Source organism: Corvus brachyrhynchos, unplaced genomic scaffold (genome assembly GCF_000691975.1).
Source record: "Corvus brachyrhynchos isolate BGI_N302 unplaced genomic scaffold, ASM69197v1 scaffold142, whole genome shotgun sequence".
Lineage (NCBI taxonomy): Eukaryota > Metazoa > Chordata > Aves > Passeriformes > Corvidae > Corvus > Corvus brachyrhynchos.
Genome location: NW_008237226.1, coordinates 8102614 through 8121783, shown reverse-complemented (window position 1 = coordinate 8121783; position 19170 = coordinate 8102614). Strand labels below are relative to the sequence as shown.

The 19170-nt window shown below is 37.3% G+C and overlaps 1 protein-coding gene across 6 annotated transcripts in view; it reads left to right on the top strand.

Annotated features, from left to right (window-relative positions):
* Positions 1–2880: 2880 nt before the first annotated feature.
* Positions 2881–19170, top strand: part of VWDE (von Willebrand factor D and EGF domains) — a 31780-nt gene continuing 15490 nt past the window's right edge. For 5 of the 6 annotated variants that reach the window (XM_017729347.1, XM_017729346.1, XM_017729343.1 and 2 more), the window contains exons 1-12: positions 2894–3072; positions 4386–4617; positions 6528–6593; positions 7330–7589; positions 8987–9076; positions 10164–10308; positions 10982–11196; positions 12023–12096; positions 14104–14377; positions 14456–14664; positions 15144–16129; positions 17294–17430. In XM_017729347.1, coding sequence (XP_017584836.1) covers positions 3028–3072; positions 4386–4617; positions 6528–6593; positions 7330–7589; positions 8987–9076; positions 10164–10308; positions 10982–11196; positions 12023–12096; positions 14104–14377; positions 14456–14664; positions 15144–16129; positions 17294–17430 — 2733 coding nt within the window. In that variant the 5' untranslated portion in view covers positions 2894–3027. Of the gene's footprint in view, positions 3073–4385; positions 4618–6527; positions 6594–7329; positions 7590–8986; positions 9077–10163; positions 10309–10981; positions 11197–12022; positions 12097–14103; positions 14378–14455; positions 14665–15143; positions 16130–17293; positions 17431–19170 lie in introns of all 6 variants that reach the window. The other variant, XM_017729348.1, reaches the window with a different exon arrangement.

The following is a 19170-nucleotide window of genomic DNA, read 5'->3' as shown; positions in this document are numbered from 1 at the left end:
ATTTTGTCAGACTTGAATCATTGGGAAACCTGCAAGAAAGATGGAGAAACGCTATTTACAAGGGCATGTAGTGACAGGGCAAGAGGTGGTAATTTCAAACTGAAAGAGAGTAGGTTCAGATTAGATGTTAGAAAAATATTCTTTACTGTGAGGGTGGTGAGGCACTGGAACTGGTTGCCCAGAGAAGCTGTAGCTGCCCCATCCATGGAAGTGTTCACGGTCAGCTTAAATGGAGCTCTGAGCAACCTAGTCTAGGGAAAGGTGTCCCTGCTTGTGTCAGGGAAGTTGGAACTATATGATCTTTAAAGTCCCTTCCAGCCCAAACTGGTCGATGATTCTATAAAATTGCTGGGTGTTAGACACAGGCAAAGCTTTTCTGGAGCATTTCAGCAAAGTCAGTATTCATCATCCTGAGAATAATATTTGAAAGAATGCTTATATCAAAATCTATTTTTATTTAAGGCATCTTGAATAAGGAAATCATGATTTCAGTGGAAAATGTAGCCAACTCCCTCTTAAATGCTTCTGGTTGGAGCAGTTCTGTTCTGCAGGGGTAATGTTTTTGCAGAGAACATGACATTAATTTTTTGCATGTCTGTCCATAAATATGATAATTTTATTTGTTTTTGCTGTTGCTGAAGTTAGACAGCACTTCAGTTACAGTCAGGTGTGTAAAAACGTTGGTTTTATATGGAAGAGGGCTTGGCCACCACAACATTTTTATTTGTGTTATTGATGATGACAGTTATTTTCAGTTGTTTTGCAGAACAAAAAAAAAAAAAAAAAAAAAAAAATCAACCAGTGTTACACAGCAAAAGATTTCCAAACAATAACTATAGAAATATTAGCATACTTGTAGAAAGGAGAAAAGAATACACTGGATTCATAAAGAGCTTGATGGCATTTTAAAGTGATATGCATAATAATAAGAAACTTATAATTTGATCTTTAGTAGGATTTATAACCCTATTACAAGTGACTACACTCAGCTGTTTTAAAGATCTATCAAACGATGATCTAATTAAATTGTGGAAGAAAAGAAAATAAAGACTTGTCATGTCTAGCTTGATTTATTAATGGAGAAGGTAACAAATATTAATTGTTTCAGGAGTGATTCAGTTACAGGAAAGAAAACTAATGAGGGTGCTGTATGAGAGGGATAATTTCAGTAAAAAACAGAGGACAGGAAGAAACTTTCATCATGGTTTGTAAACTGCTTGTGCTGTAGGTTGCTCAAAAAACATTTCAATAACACACATGACTAACCTGTGATTCTTCAAGAGCTTTTCTCTAAATTCCAGTGAAGGGTAAGTTCCCTGTAAGGTCAAATTGTATGGACATGAATAGCCTACAGGCTACTACAAGAAACTCAGAAACACAGTGGTGGCACAGTCAATCACACTGACTTCCAGCTGCCCTTAGAGGATAGAAGATAAAGCTATTGTTACCTGCCTGGGTAGCCTAAAGCCATATCAGATTAAATCTTCAGTCTTTGAAAGACTGTAGGATTCTCATACTGTGCTGAAAGAGATAAAGTCTATTCTTTTACTAGGGCATATTCTCCGTTTAAAGGTGGGGAATTACCTGATTTTGAAACTGTTTTATAACTGTGGTTATCTAGAATGACATGAAAAATGTGGAAGATAGTAAATCATTGCATGACTTGAGCCAAGATGTTTCTAATCAGTGACACAATTATACCATGCAAAATATGTGACAAATACAGACAAACCTGGAGATCAGAGCTTTCATATTCAAAATGTAACATTAGACAGCTTTGCTTACAGCTGCATCTTTAAAGTCAATAGTAGCATAATGAAGGCAAGAATTAAGATTCACTGTATCATTCAGTATAACCCAAAATTTTATTCACAGTCAGCATCAGTTGCTGTCCATTTTTAGAAGCAAGGTAAATAGATAGGTATACTTTTAATGTCACTTATTTATAAACATTCCCTTACTGTATTTTTCCCTACTTTCACTTCTCAAGCACATTCCTGAACAACAGTGGCTATTCAGTATTCTGCATGTAAATATGCCATTATCCAGAACTTTTGTTGTCACTGTCTTTGACAGAAGTCAACTTAGCTGCCTGATCAGACTCAGAAATTCTGTCATTCTGCTTTATTTCTGAATGAGTTTGCATTTAAAAAAAAAAATTGTGATAAAGACTTCTTCATATTCTGATCCTTCATTTTATCTATCAATTTTGAGAGAATTTTTGATACCACAAGGTCACTTAAATGTCAAAAAATATGTTTGGCAGTTGTATTTAGTATGTATTTAGTATGTCATTCATGCAAATTGACTTAAAATGTTTAACCAAGCATCTACCCATTTTCATACATGCTTTTGCTATGTTCTGCATGTATACATGCAAACTGCATGCAGCTATCCAACTCTCTCATCCATATGAGGGAATTAATTTCATCCAGAGGAGTTCTGTAAAGTGATAGTCTATTCTATCCAAAGACCTTTGGATAATCCTTACTCCTCTTAAGGTAAGGTTTTTATATTCTCATATATCTGACACCCCATTTGTGTTCAGGTTTCGCAAACACCAGTGGGATGAGAAAACCCAAATCCAGGTATATGTATAAACATATTCCTTCCCACTGGTTTTGCATCCAGGGTAAGTGCCTATGTGGTTAGTATTGCATTTACTGTCCACTAAAAGAAGGAAAGTTATGACATAATGAATTCTATTTAATTTCAGAGTGCTAACATCCACAGTAGTTGTTACTAAGACTTCAATATATTCTTTCATAAAATTAGTTTCACATGATATTGCAACATATCCTTTTTTTCACTTAAAAATGCTTAACATCTTTTCTAAAATACTTGTTAGGCATTCCATCTTGATACTTGAAATGCTCTTGCTCCACAGTTCTTGAGTGCTCTCCTGGTGGACATCAGATCCTGCAGAGCCCTTACCGAAGTGTGGATTTTGATTCATCCCACCTCCAGCAATCATCTATTCAGGATTTAATCTGTGACCATTCCCTAACACCAGGATGGTATCGCTTCATGGTTTTTGATAAGCCTGCTGAGATGCCAACCAAGTGCGTGGAGGTATTGTTACAAATCATTTGATTCTGAGAAATAGATATTTTGGTGAAGAATTTTTCAGTAGGGTAGGTATAAAAAAAGAGTATGGTTAAGGGAACTGATGTGGAACAATACAAAGTACCTATCTTCCCTAAAAACTTGATTATATTAAAATGTGTTAGCTGGAAAATTAAGTCTTAAGCATTGAAAATTTTACACTGAATTGGCAGTAGCAGAGGATGATAAATTAAATCCCTTTCAGAGGACTCAAAAACTGTAATTTCTACTCAGTGCTAAAGAAATTTTCTCAGTGGCAGCATAGCAGGGCTATCAAGCTGTAAAGCTGGAACTCTGTGATGGCCAGTGTGTTAGGAAGGCCATGTGAGAGCAGTGTAAAGAGTTGCAGCCACATGAATCCAGTAACTGTGGAGCTTTTAAAGTCATCATGTCACAGAAGAGATTACTCCTAAAATAGCTTGAACTAACAGAGCTGACTGAAGGTTAGTTTCCTTGCCATCTGAAAGCCTCCAAAGACTCAATAATTGCTTGAAATATTTAATGCTTCAGATGTGTAATTCTTTATTTTGGAGCTTATTTAGAGCTTTATTTTGGAGCTCTGTTATATTCTAAGGAGATACATCTTTTTAGTTTCCCCTTTTTAAGACACTTCCTTCCTTAAAATGCCTGAAAATGTCGTTAGAATATTTTACCCTTGATTTTTCTAATGAATTGAAATTTCACAGTCACAGTCTCTTAAAAAATAAACTAGAATCCCATCAATTAACTGCTTTTAAATTAATATAAACCAGTTTAAACATACGAATGCATCAGCTGCCCACATCTCTAAGAAGAAATCCAGGTTAGCTGAGCCTTCAGGTGATGGCAAAGGGCAGATAAAAGGTGTCAGCTTTAACACCTTTAGTTGATACTCAGTGTACGTATGCTCTACACTGTGTTTGCTGTGCTCTGATAGCATCCACACAGTCACTTACTGTAGGTTAATGGTGCAAAGTAGCTCACTAAGCCATAACACAACTGTGAGCTTTTTTGAGCAAAACACTCAGGTGTGGCTTCCAGTTAAGTTCTTCAGGCACTAAATTGTAGCCTGTCTTTAGAAACAAACACAAATTCAATAGGCTCAAAAAAGGTCTTAGGTCTCTTTTGTGTGCATTTGTATTCAACCTTGAGGAGGAAAGTCAGCAATCCCTCTGTTATACTGTCTGAACTTTGCTAAAAGCTCATGCGAGAAATTAATTACATATGTACCTCTCATTGAAGCACAGCAACAGTTTGATGTAGCATTAACCATTTCCTGATGTTTTTCTCTGGTGCTGAAGATGAATCACTGTGGGACTCAAGCCCCTGTCTGGTTGTCTCTGAGGGACTCAGAATCCATGCCTCAACCTGGTGAGATGAAACAGTTAACAGCTTGTGCTACATGGCAGTTTTTCTCCAGCACTTCAAAAGACTGCTGTCTTTTCCGAATCCCTGTCAGGGTGAGGAACTGCGGAGATTTCTTTGTTTACTTACTGCAGCCCACCCAAGGATGCATGGGGTATTGTGCAGAAGGTAAGAAAATGCATGCTCTAACTCAGCTAAGGGGGTGTGTTTCTGATCTAAATCTGTCTGATATTTGGTGGAGTGGAAATGTCAGGAAATAGTTTTGCTAAAATTTCTTGCAATCCTGAATTTCAATATGGATACTAGAGAAGAAATGATCTGAAATGATGAGGTGGGTTCACTTCACCCCTCTTTAACTTACATGTAACATCTCACTAATTTTCAAAGCCCAGAAACTCAAGAATTGAAATTTTCCATATAATGAGGTGGGGTTATAAGACACATCTAGAAGTCAAAATTCAGTGTAGTTCACTGCACTCAAACTCTCCAAATATTCATTACTTAAAATGCATAGAATTATGTATCAGAGTAAATTTTGTCTCAAGAACTTGAGCAAACTGTATTTATATCAATTATTATTTAGCATTGTTAGGAATATTTTTGTTGTAACTCTTATCATCTTTCTGGAGAGTATACATGTTGTTGCTAGAAGAAAATTCAACACACAAATGCTCTACTGATACACATTTTATTAGTACTATGAGAAAGAACAGGAGACCTTTTGCAATGTCTCCCACTGTCTTGGGTGCTTGTGCTGCAGAAGTATCTTGGTGTTCACAGCTCAAGACTTCAGTATTTCATTATTCATGACAGATTTTTCAGATAAGGAACCCATGGTTAAATCCTTACAGTGATAAATACAGTGAAACTGTGACAAATTAGTGTAGTAGGAAATTCTTGTTAGTTTGTATAACACACCATTGTGAAAATACCAGCAATATTTTCATGCATCATATGCTGTATTGCTTGGAGTCATATTTTCTATTACTGACTTCTTTCAAAAGCTTAATAGCAAATCTATCAGTGGATTTTCTGGTGCCATGTTGGCACCTTTAGATCCTATTGTTAAGACATTCTCCAAGGGTTCAGGAAGCATGTGCCTGAAACAATGAAGAGCTCCTGCACAGTAGGACTTGCAATTTACTTTGCATCCTGGTACATGATGAGGAAAGAAGATATAAAATCACAGCTAGACAGCGAACTAGCAAATTTTTACTGCCTCAAAGCAAAGCAGGCAAAAAGCATAACTCGTGTTTGCCTCTGCTGAATGCTGTAAATCTGAAACACATTTTGAGGTTAAATCCCTGCATTTAAGATGTTGTTGTCATTTAAAGTACATTGTACTATTGTACTGCTTTTTGTATCTAGGTTACCATGTGTACTGTGTTTTCTCTTTAACACTTGATAGCTGTAAACAACTGAGGCAAATTTTCAATCTGTCCTCTACATGCTATGGAATTCAAACGTTATACCACTGAAGTGTGGAACAGCAAAATCTGTTCTTAAGTCTTTTTGGTGAATGGGATTTCCAGTGTTGCTGCTGCCCTTTTGATGTTGTTTGAGTAAAGTGGCTAACTAGCATTTTCATGTTAAATCCAAGTTCCACTTATTTTTCTACAGTGTTCAAAATACAAAACAATAGCAGTGCGCAAGCACTTTTCCTTAGGCCTCTGTAGGAAAGGTGATTTTTCTTCAAAGCAGGTCTGCACTGAACTTCACTGTCCAGGGTTACAGTTGAAGTGTTCAGATGTGAGTTTGGGGAGGCAAAATATATATTTAAGAGAATAGTATAATTCCTTTTTATTTGCTAACAACATGTATAAGTATTGGCTGAGCACATCAGCAGTAAAAGTTGTAGAGGTGTTAGAATGTTCTGTGCCCTTCGTCCTAGATGATTTCCAACACAAGGCTTTGTGCTCACTGCTGTCATAGCTGTACGTGGTTCAGATTAAAAGACTGCTTCTATTCTGCAAGTTTGCACTTCAATTAGTGTTTTGTGACATTTGGTCTATAATCTAAGAGCACTGGTGTATGTATTCGGTATGTGCGTGAATATACAATGTCAAAACAATCTGTAGTTGTTTCAGATGCAAGGCCACAGACCTGTGATCCTGAGGGAATGGGAATTGAAGGCATCTGTAGCAGTGAGTATTTTGTTTTGATTTTCAAGGTTTTCTGTGCATCTGTGACCCAATAATGTCACCATTTAGTCATATTCTGTCTTGAATAAAAACATGTTCATGTTATCAAGGGTATTGCTTGGTTTGCTGCAAAGTGAGCAGTTGGGAGGTAATTTCAGACAATTTTGGATTACAAAAGTTCTTTCTCAGAATATTTTGAATATCAAAATGTCAGGAAGTACTTGTAATTATGCTGAATGACAGATTACTTTGATTCTTCAGGAGTAAAATATAAGAGGAATCTACAAATCATATTGCTGCTTGTTCTGTTCGTTTCTAAACAGCCTTTTTCTTTTTCATTTTTCTTTTTCTTTTCCCCACTGTGTTCATAAATAGTGAAATTATTCTTCTGTAAGACACATTGCTTTGCTTGTTGTTCTCTCCTGCCTGGTAAAATAATGAATTGTATTTTATTATCTTGTTTGGGGTTTTTTGGACTACCTTTTTTTCCCTTCTTTATCACCTCCCTATTGGCTAGAATTAATCAAAAGCTCATAAAGAGTTTTTTCTCCATGTAATAATTAATAAAAGAAAGATACACATTTTTCTTTGATTCTCTTAAGAAATTATGTAGTATTTCCACAAATGAAAAAGGTAATATTATTAGTGTATTAATTGGCAAAAGATATGTCAATGTCATTGTATCCAATACTGATTTTGTGCAGAATAAAAAGCACAGACCACACTTCTGTTTGACTAGGTAACCTGGCTCCTACATCATCTCCGTCTGTGTCACCACCACTTCCATCTGTTCCTGAAGTTGTAGCAGAGATGATCAAAGGCAGCATCTACCTAAGGTGTACCTTTGACATTCCTATTGCAAACAGCTCTATTGGATTCATTGTAACTTGGTCAAGACTTTCTCCTGAAGGTATCAAGGAAGAACTTACACGTGAAACAGCAGTTCATACCTTCTCACTTCTAGAACTAGATGGGATAAACGTCAGACTTGGAGACAGAGTAGGTTAAACCATTAATGTGATTTCTTTGTGTATTTGCAAATATGGCTCAGTAGACACTGACAGTTTTTAGCGAGAGGTCCAGCACCTTGCTGCATAAGTTTTCTTGGCAGCAGCCTACTGCCTCTACTTTACACCAACTGCCCATATGAATGTGTAAATACCACAGAACTATAACTACCACTGCCTTTAAGGTTTTGATACTGTTTGTCTCAATACAGTGCAGTGTGCCTCCAGGAGGTAAATTTTTATTAGAATACTGTAAGTTAAGAGGATTTTTGGATGCAACTGCATCTCAGTGAGAGGCTGTAAGAGCCAGAGGTTATGAAAAGCTGTGTTGTTGATTCATTAGATGGATATTTTTTCTCTGGATGAGCTGCTGCTTACTGGTTTTGTGTCTTGGATTTATATGTTTTAATCTCTGCCATCAAAAGCAGTGTGATGCCCTACCTTCCACTGTACCAGAATGAGGACTTAGGCTCTCATGGTAACTTTGAGAAGCCTAAGCACTGGAAAATCAATAAACCTTTTACATATCTATACTGAAATACAGGTTAATTTTTCCTGGAGAAAATAAAACCCAAAAAAACGTGATTGGTGTGCATATGTATGTTCAGGCCAAAGCCAGGCTGCTTGGATGGTTTATGGACAGCAATAGCAATTGTTAATCCTCAAAAATCCTTTGGGGACTTTGCGAAGACTTGCCTGACAGTGTTGGCTTGGTGACAGTCAAAAGGAAAGACACAATCATAAGCTACCTCCTGCTGCTATGAATCTCTTCTTTTTTTCAGGATCAGAAATACTGCATGTGTGGTCAACACATCTCAAAATGGATACAGCAAAATAAAAACAAACCCCAAAACGAACACAAAACCAAAGCAAAACCATAGTGTCTAGTAGCATGGAAATGGTTCAATGGAGGGAAACCGCACTGAATTCCTCATCTTGAAAAAAATTATCCAGGTCCATAACAGCAGGAAAAACATAATCTAAGATCTAATGGTCACTAAACAAAATTAAAGGGCAAAAACAGAAATGGAAAAGAACGTAGTAAATAACATATAAGCAAGTGTAAAATACATTTTCACAGGTATCATTGGTTGCAGAAATGCTCCAGAAAAGATTTTTTAGGTATCCATTAAATATGATTTCTATGCAGCCATTAGTTGAATGAGTCTCTGCACCACTGTTAGAATATGCCAGGAGAAGGTCCTAGCATGCTCAGTCTGTTTCTGTTTTTTCCTTTAGCTGTACTTACCACTGGCAACTGGTACCTTCTGGCACAGCCAGAAGATAGGCCAATGAATCCATTGAACCAACCCATGGCGGTAGGGTTTTGTCTTCATGTGACCACTTCATACCAAAAATGTATTCTGTTATTCTGGTTTTACCCTACAGGTCTACTGTAGCAGTTCTGCTTTTTTCATGGAGAAGCCAGATATACAAAGCTCTTCAGTTGAGAGCAAGGAATTTTTTGCTGGGATTAAGGTAACTTTGTAAAAACATAACGTAGTAGTAATCTTTGAGTGTTGCTACAGCAATCAGTCGTCTGACTAGAAGGCACTTAAAATGTATTAACTGTGAATTAATAGAGCATGTTGTCAGCTGAGGTGCACTTAAATTTGTCCAAAAGCAAGAGAGTCGCAGTGGTTTGTGTGCTCCCTATGTACTCAAGGTGCAGGAAGGCTGAATTGGCACCTTGCACACCCAGTGTGGGCCTTGGTTTCCAGCAGCTGGAGCCGACTGGCGCTGTGCTCATAAAGTTTGAGGTGACAGCCCTGAGCCAGCCTGGTTTGGGCTTAAAGAAGGGTAGCTGGGAGGTGGGCTGTGCTGTGCTGCTTGGTCAGAGGCTGAGTGCCAAACCAGTGATAGTTCCTGCTGTGGATAGAGCTATAGAGAGCCATTTGCTGGCCAAGAATGGGATCCCAGTCCCGGAAAGATGTACTGCATGTCATTACATATTGGGTATAGTCCTGCTGACTTAGCCTGCGCTTGTTTCTGTGGGATCAGGGCCCAGATTTCTCTCATGGAAGTGCAGTTCTACAGTGTACCCTGCAAAGAGGCAATGGGTTATCTTTGTTTTCCTGTGAGTCTGCATTCAGGATTCCACCCAGCCTACCAAGCTCAGCTGTAGGCCCCTATTACTGATCTCTAACTGAGTTTTTGGTTATATGTTTTTGGTGATCTGTATTGTAAGCTTGCAGAGAGGAATCCCAGGAGAAATATTCCAAATTCTTTCGGAATTGTTGCCTGCAGGTAGCTTCCCACTTCCTTCCTTCCCCCCCTCCCCCAGACAGTACACAAAACTGTTTGTATCTTGGCTTCCAGGAGTTACTAACTTTTGTGGTGTTAATGTGGTTTGCTAACTCCTTACCTTTCTAGCTAACCTTTACCCTTGCCTTTTCCTTATCCTTGCCCCTTTACCCATCTCTTCAAGACTCGGGTTGCTGTGTCTGCCTCTTCTCAATGTGCTGCTGCTCCTCAGCCTGTGTAAATAAGCACTCCTAACTGATTAGGAAGCAGTGCTGCAGTTTACTCACAGATTGCATTTTAAGTACATTTTCTTCTGTGATAGATACATGCAGAAACATATGATATATCAGAAGATGGGAAGGAATACAGACTGACAATAGAAAGTAGCATTCCTATTCCTTGTCCTGAATTTAGCCAGCTAGAAAGTGACTGCAAAATCTCACTGACATTAAATAGTGTTGATGAAGGTAAGTATTACCCTGATTTTTTTATATTTTGCATATTTAATGGAGTTTTATAAATACTATGCTGGTTTCCTTCTTCAAAGAAGTTGTGACACTGTAAAATACTTTCTAAAATATTACAAAAAGGATTCACAGTCTGTATAATGCTGCTGAAAATATGAAAGAATTACTTGTTGAAGTTTGTAAGTGTTGTTTTGGTAGACATTGATATCAGAGTCACATTCTTTAACTTGAATAGATAGAATACTGTAATACTTGTAAAGTTTATAATTCAGTTGATTTTGTTTACCTGTTGCACTGCAAGTATGATCTATGCAGTCACAAAGTCTTCATTTTTTACTGTTATAGACATTTTCTGTAATATTTTTTCAAGCACAAATCCTGTGAACCAGGAGGAGCCTTGCCTATGTAGACAACCATTTTTTTTCACATTAGCAAGCCTATCATGATTCCTATTTGTCTATCAAACTGGGAAATGCAAAAACATTTTGTTGGGTGTGTATATGAAGAGGTAGAGAGGAGGTTTTTTACATGACCGAACCAAACCCAAGAAAAATGAGTAATTATTTTAATTTATGAAAGTGTGTGTAAATAAGTTAGTATCTATATTAACAGTAATATGCAGAACGTGACTTATTTAGAAGAACTCACTAATAATGTATTTTCTTTAAAACAGGTAAAGAGCAGTTAGGTCTAAACTTGGCTCTTTCTTCTTGTCATGTGGATCTTCTCCAGAAATCTTGCAATAATGGAATCTGTAGTCAAGCTGTAATTTATTTCACTGCTGTGACAGACTTCATGCAGGATGGAGACAGGATTACCAGAATTGCAGTCGAACCTATATCCAGTGAGAATTTTCTGTGGAATGGCTATGTTCCAGAAAGCATGCAGGTTAAAAATCTTCATGTTAAGCTCTGTAAACTGACCAGAAGTGTGGCTGGTGTTAATGAAGCTTTTATTTCAGTTGTGACTTGCTGATTCGCACCAAGATTTCTAAATGGTTGATTTTAGTTGCTTTATTTTTTCTTGAAATTCTGTCTTTTAATTTGAATTTTTTTCTTTTACCTTTTAATATTGACGTAATTACTCAGATTGATTAAAAGTATAATATAATGTATTTAGTATAAAGTAAACCACTATTGATGCCTTTTCCTGGTCTTAAAATCAAGAGTCATACACAGTTAGAAGGGGAAAAGGGATTTTACTTTGGTATTTATTTTTAAGGATCCTTAGGTGTACATGTCCAGGTCATATGCATTGAGATGCACCCCACCGAGTCTTTCCCTGCGTCTCTGTGTCTCTCTTCCTGTTACTTCCCCCCCAACATTGGGTATAACATTATAGGCTTTACTAATTAGCATATCTATCAAAGATTCCCCAATGAGAGGCTCAAGTGAGCCCCCCCTGCCCAAGGAACCTTCCCCTGGATGGTTCTATCTTGGTTCACAGAATGTGTTCTGGAGAGGACCTTGGGGTCTGGGGCACACTGATCCCTAACTACGGAGCTTCTAAAATGTTTAGTCTCTTAGCTTGACAAACAAGTCCAAGAATGTAGGCAAAAAGCACCAGGAATACAGAAGTTGTAAAAAGGTATAACAGGGGTATAAAAGAAAAGGCAAAAATCTTCATGGCATCACTATAATAAAATAAATAATGTGCCTGAGTCCATTTATTTCCTAATCTGACATGTTTTACAATTTGTTTCTTTGTTTTGAAGATTACAGTTAGGGACCTACCCACTGCCTACTGCTACTCATTTACTGACCCTCATGTAATTACATTTGATGGAAGGTAATTATTGGCTTGCTGCTCTTAATTTTAAGTGTGTTGGGATTTTTTGTGGGTGGGTTTTGGGGTGTGTGTTTTATTTCTTTAATTATTTCTATATTTATTCTACATCTGTGCTGGTGATACAAGTCAGCTGTAGTTTTCTGCAATTATACTGTTTTACTTTTTTTTTTGTGACAATAAGGATAAATGTGCTTTAGTTGGTAAAAGCTTGCCAGACATGATGAGGTTTGTAATATTTGCATTTCTAAAGGCAAGTTTTGGGGTTGTGGCAAGAGAATGAAGCAAATGGACAAGAGGAGTGGTAGCTGTGCAGCCTGTTGACTATGAAAGATAAAAATGTTTGTATATTAAATATGAACCATGATAAAATGATTGATTAGACAAAACTTTTCATGCAGAGGTGTTTCCAAACAAAAGCATACTTTCCCTCTTTCTGTGTGTCAGTATCTGAATCCTTGTAAGGATGAATTACTGGAAGCTGTCTGCTGTCTGTGTAGTATTTTGCTGTGTTTGTTAGTGGCATTGAAAGTCATTTACATACTGCTGTCACTTGCATGTCACTGGCCAAAAAGGATTTTGAAGTGAAAACAGCTTTCTTGGCCACAGCTGTTTTTGGTGTGCTTCTTTCTTTCAAGATGTTTCCAATTCACAAAAGATGTCTGAACAAGCACAAGCTCTACACCTGAGAGTTTTACATTCTTTGTTCAGTAGGAACACATTTCTTCAAGTGGCTGGGTAAGAAGAGGAGGATATGTTGCCTCCAAATAAGGATGTTCAGCCCACACATGATAACAGAAGGAGAAATAAAAGTTGTGATGGGTTCTGTGATAGAAGTTTGACTACTGCTACTAATAAAGTCAGTGGGGTTATCCTGATCTTGCAGTTTCTCCTTCAGTGGAAATTTTAGATGTCTTGACTGGGCATAGTAACCATGAATGCATTGTGATCAAGCTTTCTCATGAAACAGTGTTTCACTGCAATGTGATCTATCTGGAAGCATGATGCTGCACGGAAAGACCTTTCTTTTTAAGGATAAATTATTTTATTCTACAAACGGAGGAAACAAATTATGTACTGAATTATGGACAGTCCGATGCAGTCCCAGTAGTGCAGCCATCTGCAATTTGCCTGCTGGCCCATTATACACAAAGCAAATTGCCAGTCTACAATCAACTGTCAAATGCCATTTGTAGCCAAGAGGCTATTAAACTTACAGCAAAAGTTTGGGGGTTTTCTTTCTCTTTTTTCTTTTTTTTTTTTTCTTGCTGCTGAATCATTAAATTGGCTATTTTAACCTTGCTTCAGGGGACAGATGGCTAACCCTAAGGAAAAAAAGCAAGTTGCTATTTATGGTTTTCATCTTAAATGATCATTGGGAATAAGCACTCCCCATCTCCATCTTAATAAAGCAGACCTTTTTAAAAGGATGTGACTTTCTAAATCATTTTGTCAAGGGTACTTGTGCAGTTTTCAGCAGCTGCCCCCACATGCACACTGCTATGCATCTTATTGCTCTTGCTGCAGAGGTGTACTGTTGTAAAAACACAAAGGTTGAGAAGTACCCTCCATATGCACTGTTAAAAAAAATCAAGGAATGGCAGTATCTTCATGCTTTTGTTTCTATTCACTGCCATTGTCTACATATATTCTACTCATGATCCTTCTTTTCTGCTGTAAAAATAAGGTGGGTTTTTTTTTTTTGTGTTTTTGTTTTGTTTTGTTTTGTTTTTTGATTTAACGCTGCTCTTTCTTTTTAGTGGTTTTGTTTTGTTTTGTTTTGTTTTTTGATTTAAGGCTGCTCAGAGGAAGATATGATGGTGTTTGCTCAGGATAAAGCTGTGTTTTGCTCTGTGGGCTGTACTGTTTTTTCTGACTTGGCATAATGAGTTTCCCTATCAATATTTTCACCAAATGTTAGAAATCTGTTTGAAAATAAAGTTGTTGAGCTGTAGTGGTACAGTTATTTCATAACCAAAGTGATATCATGTGCTATTCTTTTGATTCCAGAGTCTATGACAATTTTAAAACAGGAACATTTGTTCTCTACAAGAGTACATCTCGAGATTTTGAAGTTCATGTTCGCCAGTGGGACTGTGGAAGTCTTCACTACCCAGCATCCTGCAACTGTGGCTTTGTTGCTAAGGAAGGAAGTGATATAATTGCATTTGACATGTGCAGTGGTCAGCTCCATGAATCACAGCCACACTTATCTGTAATAAATAGAGACACAACAGGAAGCAATGTCAGAATCACTGAGTCCTATCAAGGAAGAAAAGTAACAGTAAGTGCTAAATAATTTCTTACAGAACAGGTGAAATAAAAAACGTTTCTCATGAGTCTATCTTCAATCTCTTTTTAGGTTTTGTTTTCTTCTGGAGCTTTCGTTCGTGCTGATGTGAGTGAATGGGGAATGAGCATAACACTTAGGGCACCCAGTTCAGATTACAGACATACAGTGGGACTATGTGGCACCTTTGATGGAAATGCAGAGAATGACTATCACACTGCCAGTGGCATGGAAATCCCAAACCATGCTAATGTTCCTTTTTCTTTTATTAAGGAATGGAGGTAACAAAATGCTTCTGTTGATAAATCAAATGTCATCATTTTTGCTTCTACCTTTCCTTCACAGTCTTAAAAACTTGTCAAAATAATAAAAAAAATCTCCTTAAGTTTTAAAGTTGATGTTATAATGTCATCATTGCATTCCATAATTAGTTTAAGAGAAAATTGAAACTGAATTGCCAAATAAGTGTTCAAGTACTATGATGTAAGATTGTTTTGATTAGGTTTAGAACAAAGTATCAGGGTGTACAGAAAACATCCACTCATCTCAATTCTTTCATTAGTTACTCTTGAGGTTTTGTGTTATAGCTGTGTGCTGCAGACATGCTGTCTTTACAGCATACATATTATATATAACGTTATATATATAACATTATGTTATGTATGTATGAAACAACAAAGAACAAAAAAAAGTTCATACTTTAGTAACATAAAGAAAATAGTTCAGATGATACAGTTTCACCTTTTTCTTTCCTCGCTAGAATTTTACCAGGAGAGAGCTTGTTTGACAAGACACCTGCTTCTTTAACATCTTCTAGAAAAATTGTCTTCTGTGACTGTGCACTTGAAGATGCCAGATTATATCAACCAGTGAACAAACTGGAGGTGGTTACTCGGTCAGAACTTCCTCTGCCTTGTAAAGAAAGTGAAAATGGTAGATTTCTTTCTTTGATACCAGGACTGGATGTCACTGATGAATATCTTGGTCCTGCTGATCTTGTCAGAGGCTTAAAGAAACGTTCATCTACACATGAAATGGATTCATCTACACTTCTGCAGAGGCAGAATAATCAAACCAAACTTCACAAAACATCACTAATAAACTCGCGTCTCTCTGCCACCTTAGTGGGAAATACTGGTACAGAAAGAGAAGGAAGTTCAAGCTTAGACATTAGGAGAAATTCACACCATTACAGCAGTCATATTCACAAAAGTCAATCTGCTACAAGTAGAGGGAAGCGCCAAAATTATTATGAATACCATCCGGTATTCCTCTTCCAAAGTCTCAGCCAAACAGATTTAGAGGGATACAGTTATTTTTTCCCAGAGGACCATGCTACTGACACAGACCAAAAGTTCCTTCCTTCTTGGCCCACACCTTCCGGCCTCACTGAATCTAGTGCTTTGTTCCTGTGCCAGCAGGCAGTAGCTAATTCTAGCATAGGAAGATCTTGTGGTGCCCTCCTTGGCCAGCGAACAGGCGATGCCATCGATATGTGTGTTAAAGATTTGCTGCTGAAAGATGACCTCGGTTGGGCAGAAGCTTCCTTAGCTCTGTTGGAGAATGAATGTGAGAAAAGAATTTTAGAAGAAATAAATTACAACCCACAGGAACTTGAAGAGTCGGTTGAGAGCCTACTTACTGCTTTAAAGTGTCCCAGTCTCTGCAGTGGTAATGGGGAATGTACAGAATGGGGCTGTGCATGTTTTCAAGGCTACAGCTCATATGACTGCAGAATACTGTCTGGTAAGTGGGGGGAAAATGAGATTTGCTTCAATAATGCTCTGTGTTTGTGTTTGTGAAAAGTGTATTTGTTTTGCTGCCTTTCTCTCCTGCTTTTATACACGGACAAGGGTTCTCAGTTATTTAGTTCCAGTTTACTACAGCTATAATTATTTTCCATTCAACCTTCTTGTTTTCAAGGACAAAACATGATCTTGGTTTCTAATATGCCAGATTTTAAAAGTCAGTTTGCAATGCAGAGTGTAGCCCCAAGAGACTGGCAAAGTTTCCACTTGCTGTGTTCTCCAGGGAAAATATTCCACATCCATCCCTCCCCTGGATTTTTACAGTTTATGTGATCCTGTTTGTTAACTCTAAGTGGGATGTTTTTGTCTTTGGTGATGTTACGTCTCTCTAAGCTGTTAGATGGGATGGGAGCAGAAATGATGGTGAAGAAAAAAGAGGTATAGGAAATAGTGCTGGGCAGGTTTTTTTTCATTTTCAGTAGGTAAGATATTCACTAAAAATTCAGTTAAACAATAATGCTGGAAAAATATGAACAGTACTACAAAAGTCAAAACTCTTCCAAAATAAAACCTGTTCTATTTTGGTTTGCAATGGTGTTCTTGTTTTAGTGACTTATTTAAAAGCAGATAGAGAAAGAGGGAATAGAATAATAAGAAATATTTGACTTCAAGAGGAATAAAATAAGCTGGTTTTACTTCATAAAAACTGGGTTTGAGTCAATTTATTTCCTGAAATAACTTCCATCTGAGATTTTTGTTTAGTTTGTAATAAAAAAAAATCCCTGCATAAATTATTGCATAACTGTTTCCTTTCCAGTTCTATTTATAAGGCCTTAGTTTCATTTCAATTTTAATCTGGAAGTGTGATGTAAAGAACCATAGGTGAGAAAGCAAAACATGCATTCACAAGTGTTTGCTATCAGCTGAATTTCCTCTGCTTCATAATATTGAGGTTGTAAGAGAAGACAGAAGCCTAGCTTTAAATTTAAGATTCAGTTTAACAATGTAAAATCTTTCTGTTTATGCTTCCCTTCAGCTGGGTCCAGATTTTGTTGTTTACATAGTTTTCATGGTTGGATAGAAAAATAAACATATTGCATAATGTGAATGCATATGAATGAGTTCTCATAGTAGCATTTATTGTCTAATCTCTGCTTCCAAGACCAGGCTCCAGAAATTACAGAGCTGGAGAATGCTGGGCTGTGCGATATTCGGCAGTATGACTGCACATCAGTGAGAGCTTTTGGACGTGGCTTCAGGGACTCATTGAACCTGAAATGTGAAATCATCAAATTGCAAGTAGGTCTCCCTGAATAGTGACAATTACATTTTAAACTTCTTAGAGAACAAGGGACAAAGTGTCAAACATATTATTCATTGATGTGCCTACAACCCAATGCTTTAGTGGAAGCTAAAAGCAAAGGCACTCAGCACTTTGCAGCAAACACTCAAAACTTTGCAAGATTGCCATTTCCTCCATGATAAGAAAAATACAAAACATAATGGGAATGTTCAGCAGCTGGGAGGGAGATAACAGAATACAGCAGTTATCCCTCAGAAAAGGGCAAGGGCAGCCTTATTAGTAACAACCAGTACATCACCGTATTTTTAAGTGCTTATGGAGAGGAATTGAAGTACCACTTCTTTGAAAAAGGACAGCAAGGTTAAAGCCATTACTAGATTTCTGTCTCAAATCTAATGGTTGAAATAGTCTTTTATAAACATAATAAATCTATTAGAAAAGATAAAGGTGTTTTTGATATGTTGTCCATTTCCCTGAGGTAGAATGCCATGGATATTTAATGATATGGGTCAGGTTTGAACAGGAAATTAAAAAATGTCTCACTGTAAACTTAAGGGGAATTTGTGTAGAGAGACTGTTGTTGCTCACTCTTAAAAAAATTTTCAAGGCAAATATATAAGCAATTTACAAGACATTTGGATGGGAAATGGCCAGGAACCTATGATTATAGGGATACAGAATTTAAATGTAAAGGATGAGAGTATGTTTAATCTCTGCAAAACAAAACTACAGTTTTACTTCCTTCTGTTTTACATTGAACTTCAATTTCTGTGACCCTTATGAGCTGGAATGCTTACAGATCTGAAGGCCTTTTAATTGATTTTTGCAAGGTTAAACTGTTTCTGTAAAAATTATCTTCATTTGCCTCCAGCTAGTAACAAAACCTCTCTGAAGAATTAGACTGTATCACATTTCAACGGTTACAGTACTAAATGCACTCAAAATCACATATTTAGAAATACTTACCTTTTATACTTACCCTTCCTGTGAATTCCTTAACTGAGTATAGGGTGAAAGAAAAAAATGTTTGGTAGGAACAGAAGTAGCACATACATCTATTTAGAAAACTGTTTATTTTTTTGTCTGAAAAAAAAACCAGGCAAGGCCTATACAGCAGATGACTCTCCATGCGAGGATTGGGATTGAATAAATGTCTTGATTGACTCCAGTAACTAAAAAAATATGCCAGCTCAGTAAAAACTAGTCAAGCTCAAAATTCTTTTTACTTGCTGTTCTCTTGGTTCTTAGTCTGCCTGAATTCTTACTTCCATCTCATTTTATTTATTTTCCATATGCTTATCCCTACTTCCACATCAATGCTTCAGTCAAATGGTATTATCACCCTTATTCTGTTACCTTGAACTCTCAAGATGGACCCTTGGATGCCTTGTCCTCACTGCAGTTTAGAAGAAAAGTCTGCAGGTCGATGGCATCTTGTACTATTGAACAAGCTGTTGGCTTGTACAAGGGCTAAATGGCTAACTGCCAGCATTGCCCCAGCACCCAGAATGATTCCTGAGCCCTGCCGAAACCCTCATCTGTTCCTTTGACTAAAGCCTGTCCTTGCATGGGAGCAGAGATGGAGGGGAACAGAGGCACTTTCACATCAGACCAGTGGTGTTTGAGGACCACCCACTGCTTCACCCTCCTGTTACTTTCCAGCTGGAAGGACTGTTTGTCCTTGGCAATGCAGTGCCAAAGGGCCGTGCACGAAAGACTTCTCTGCCTGTTCTTCC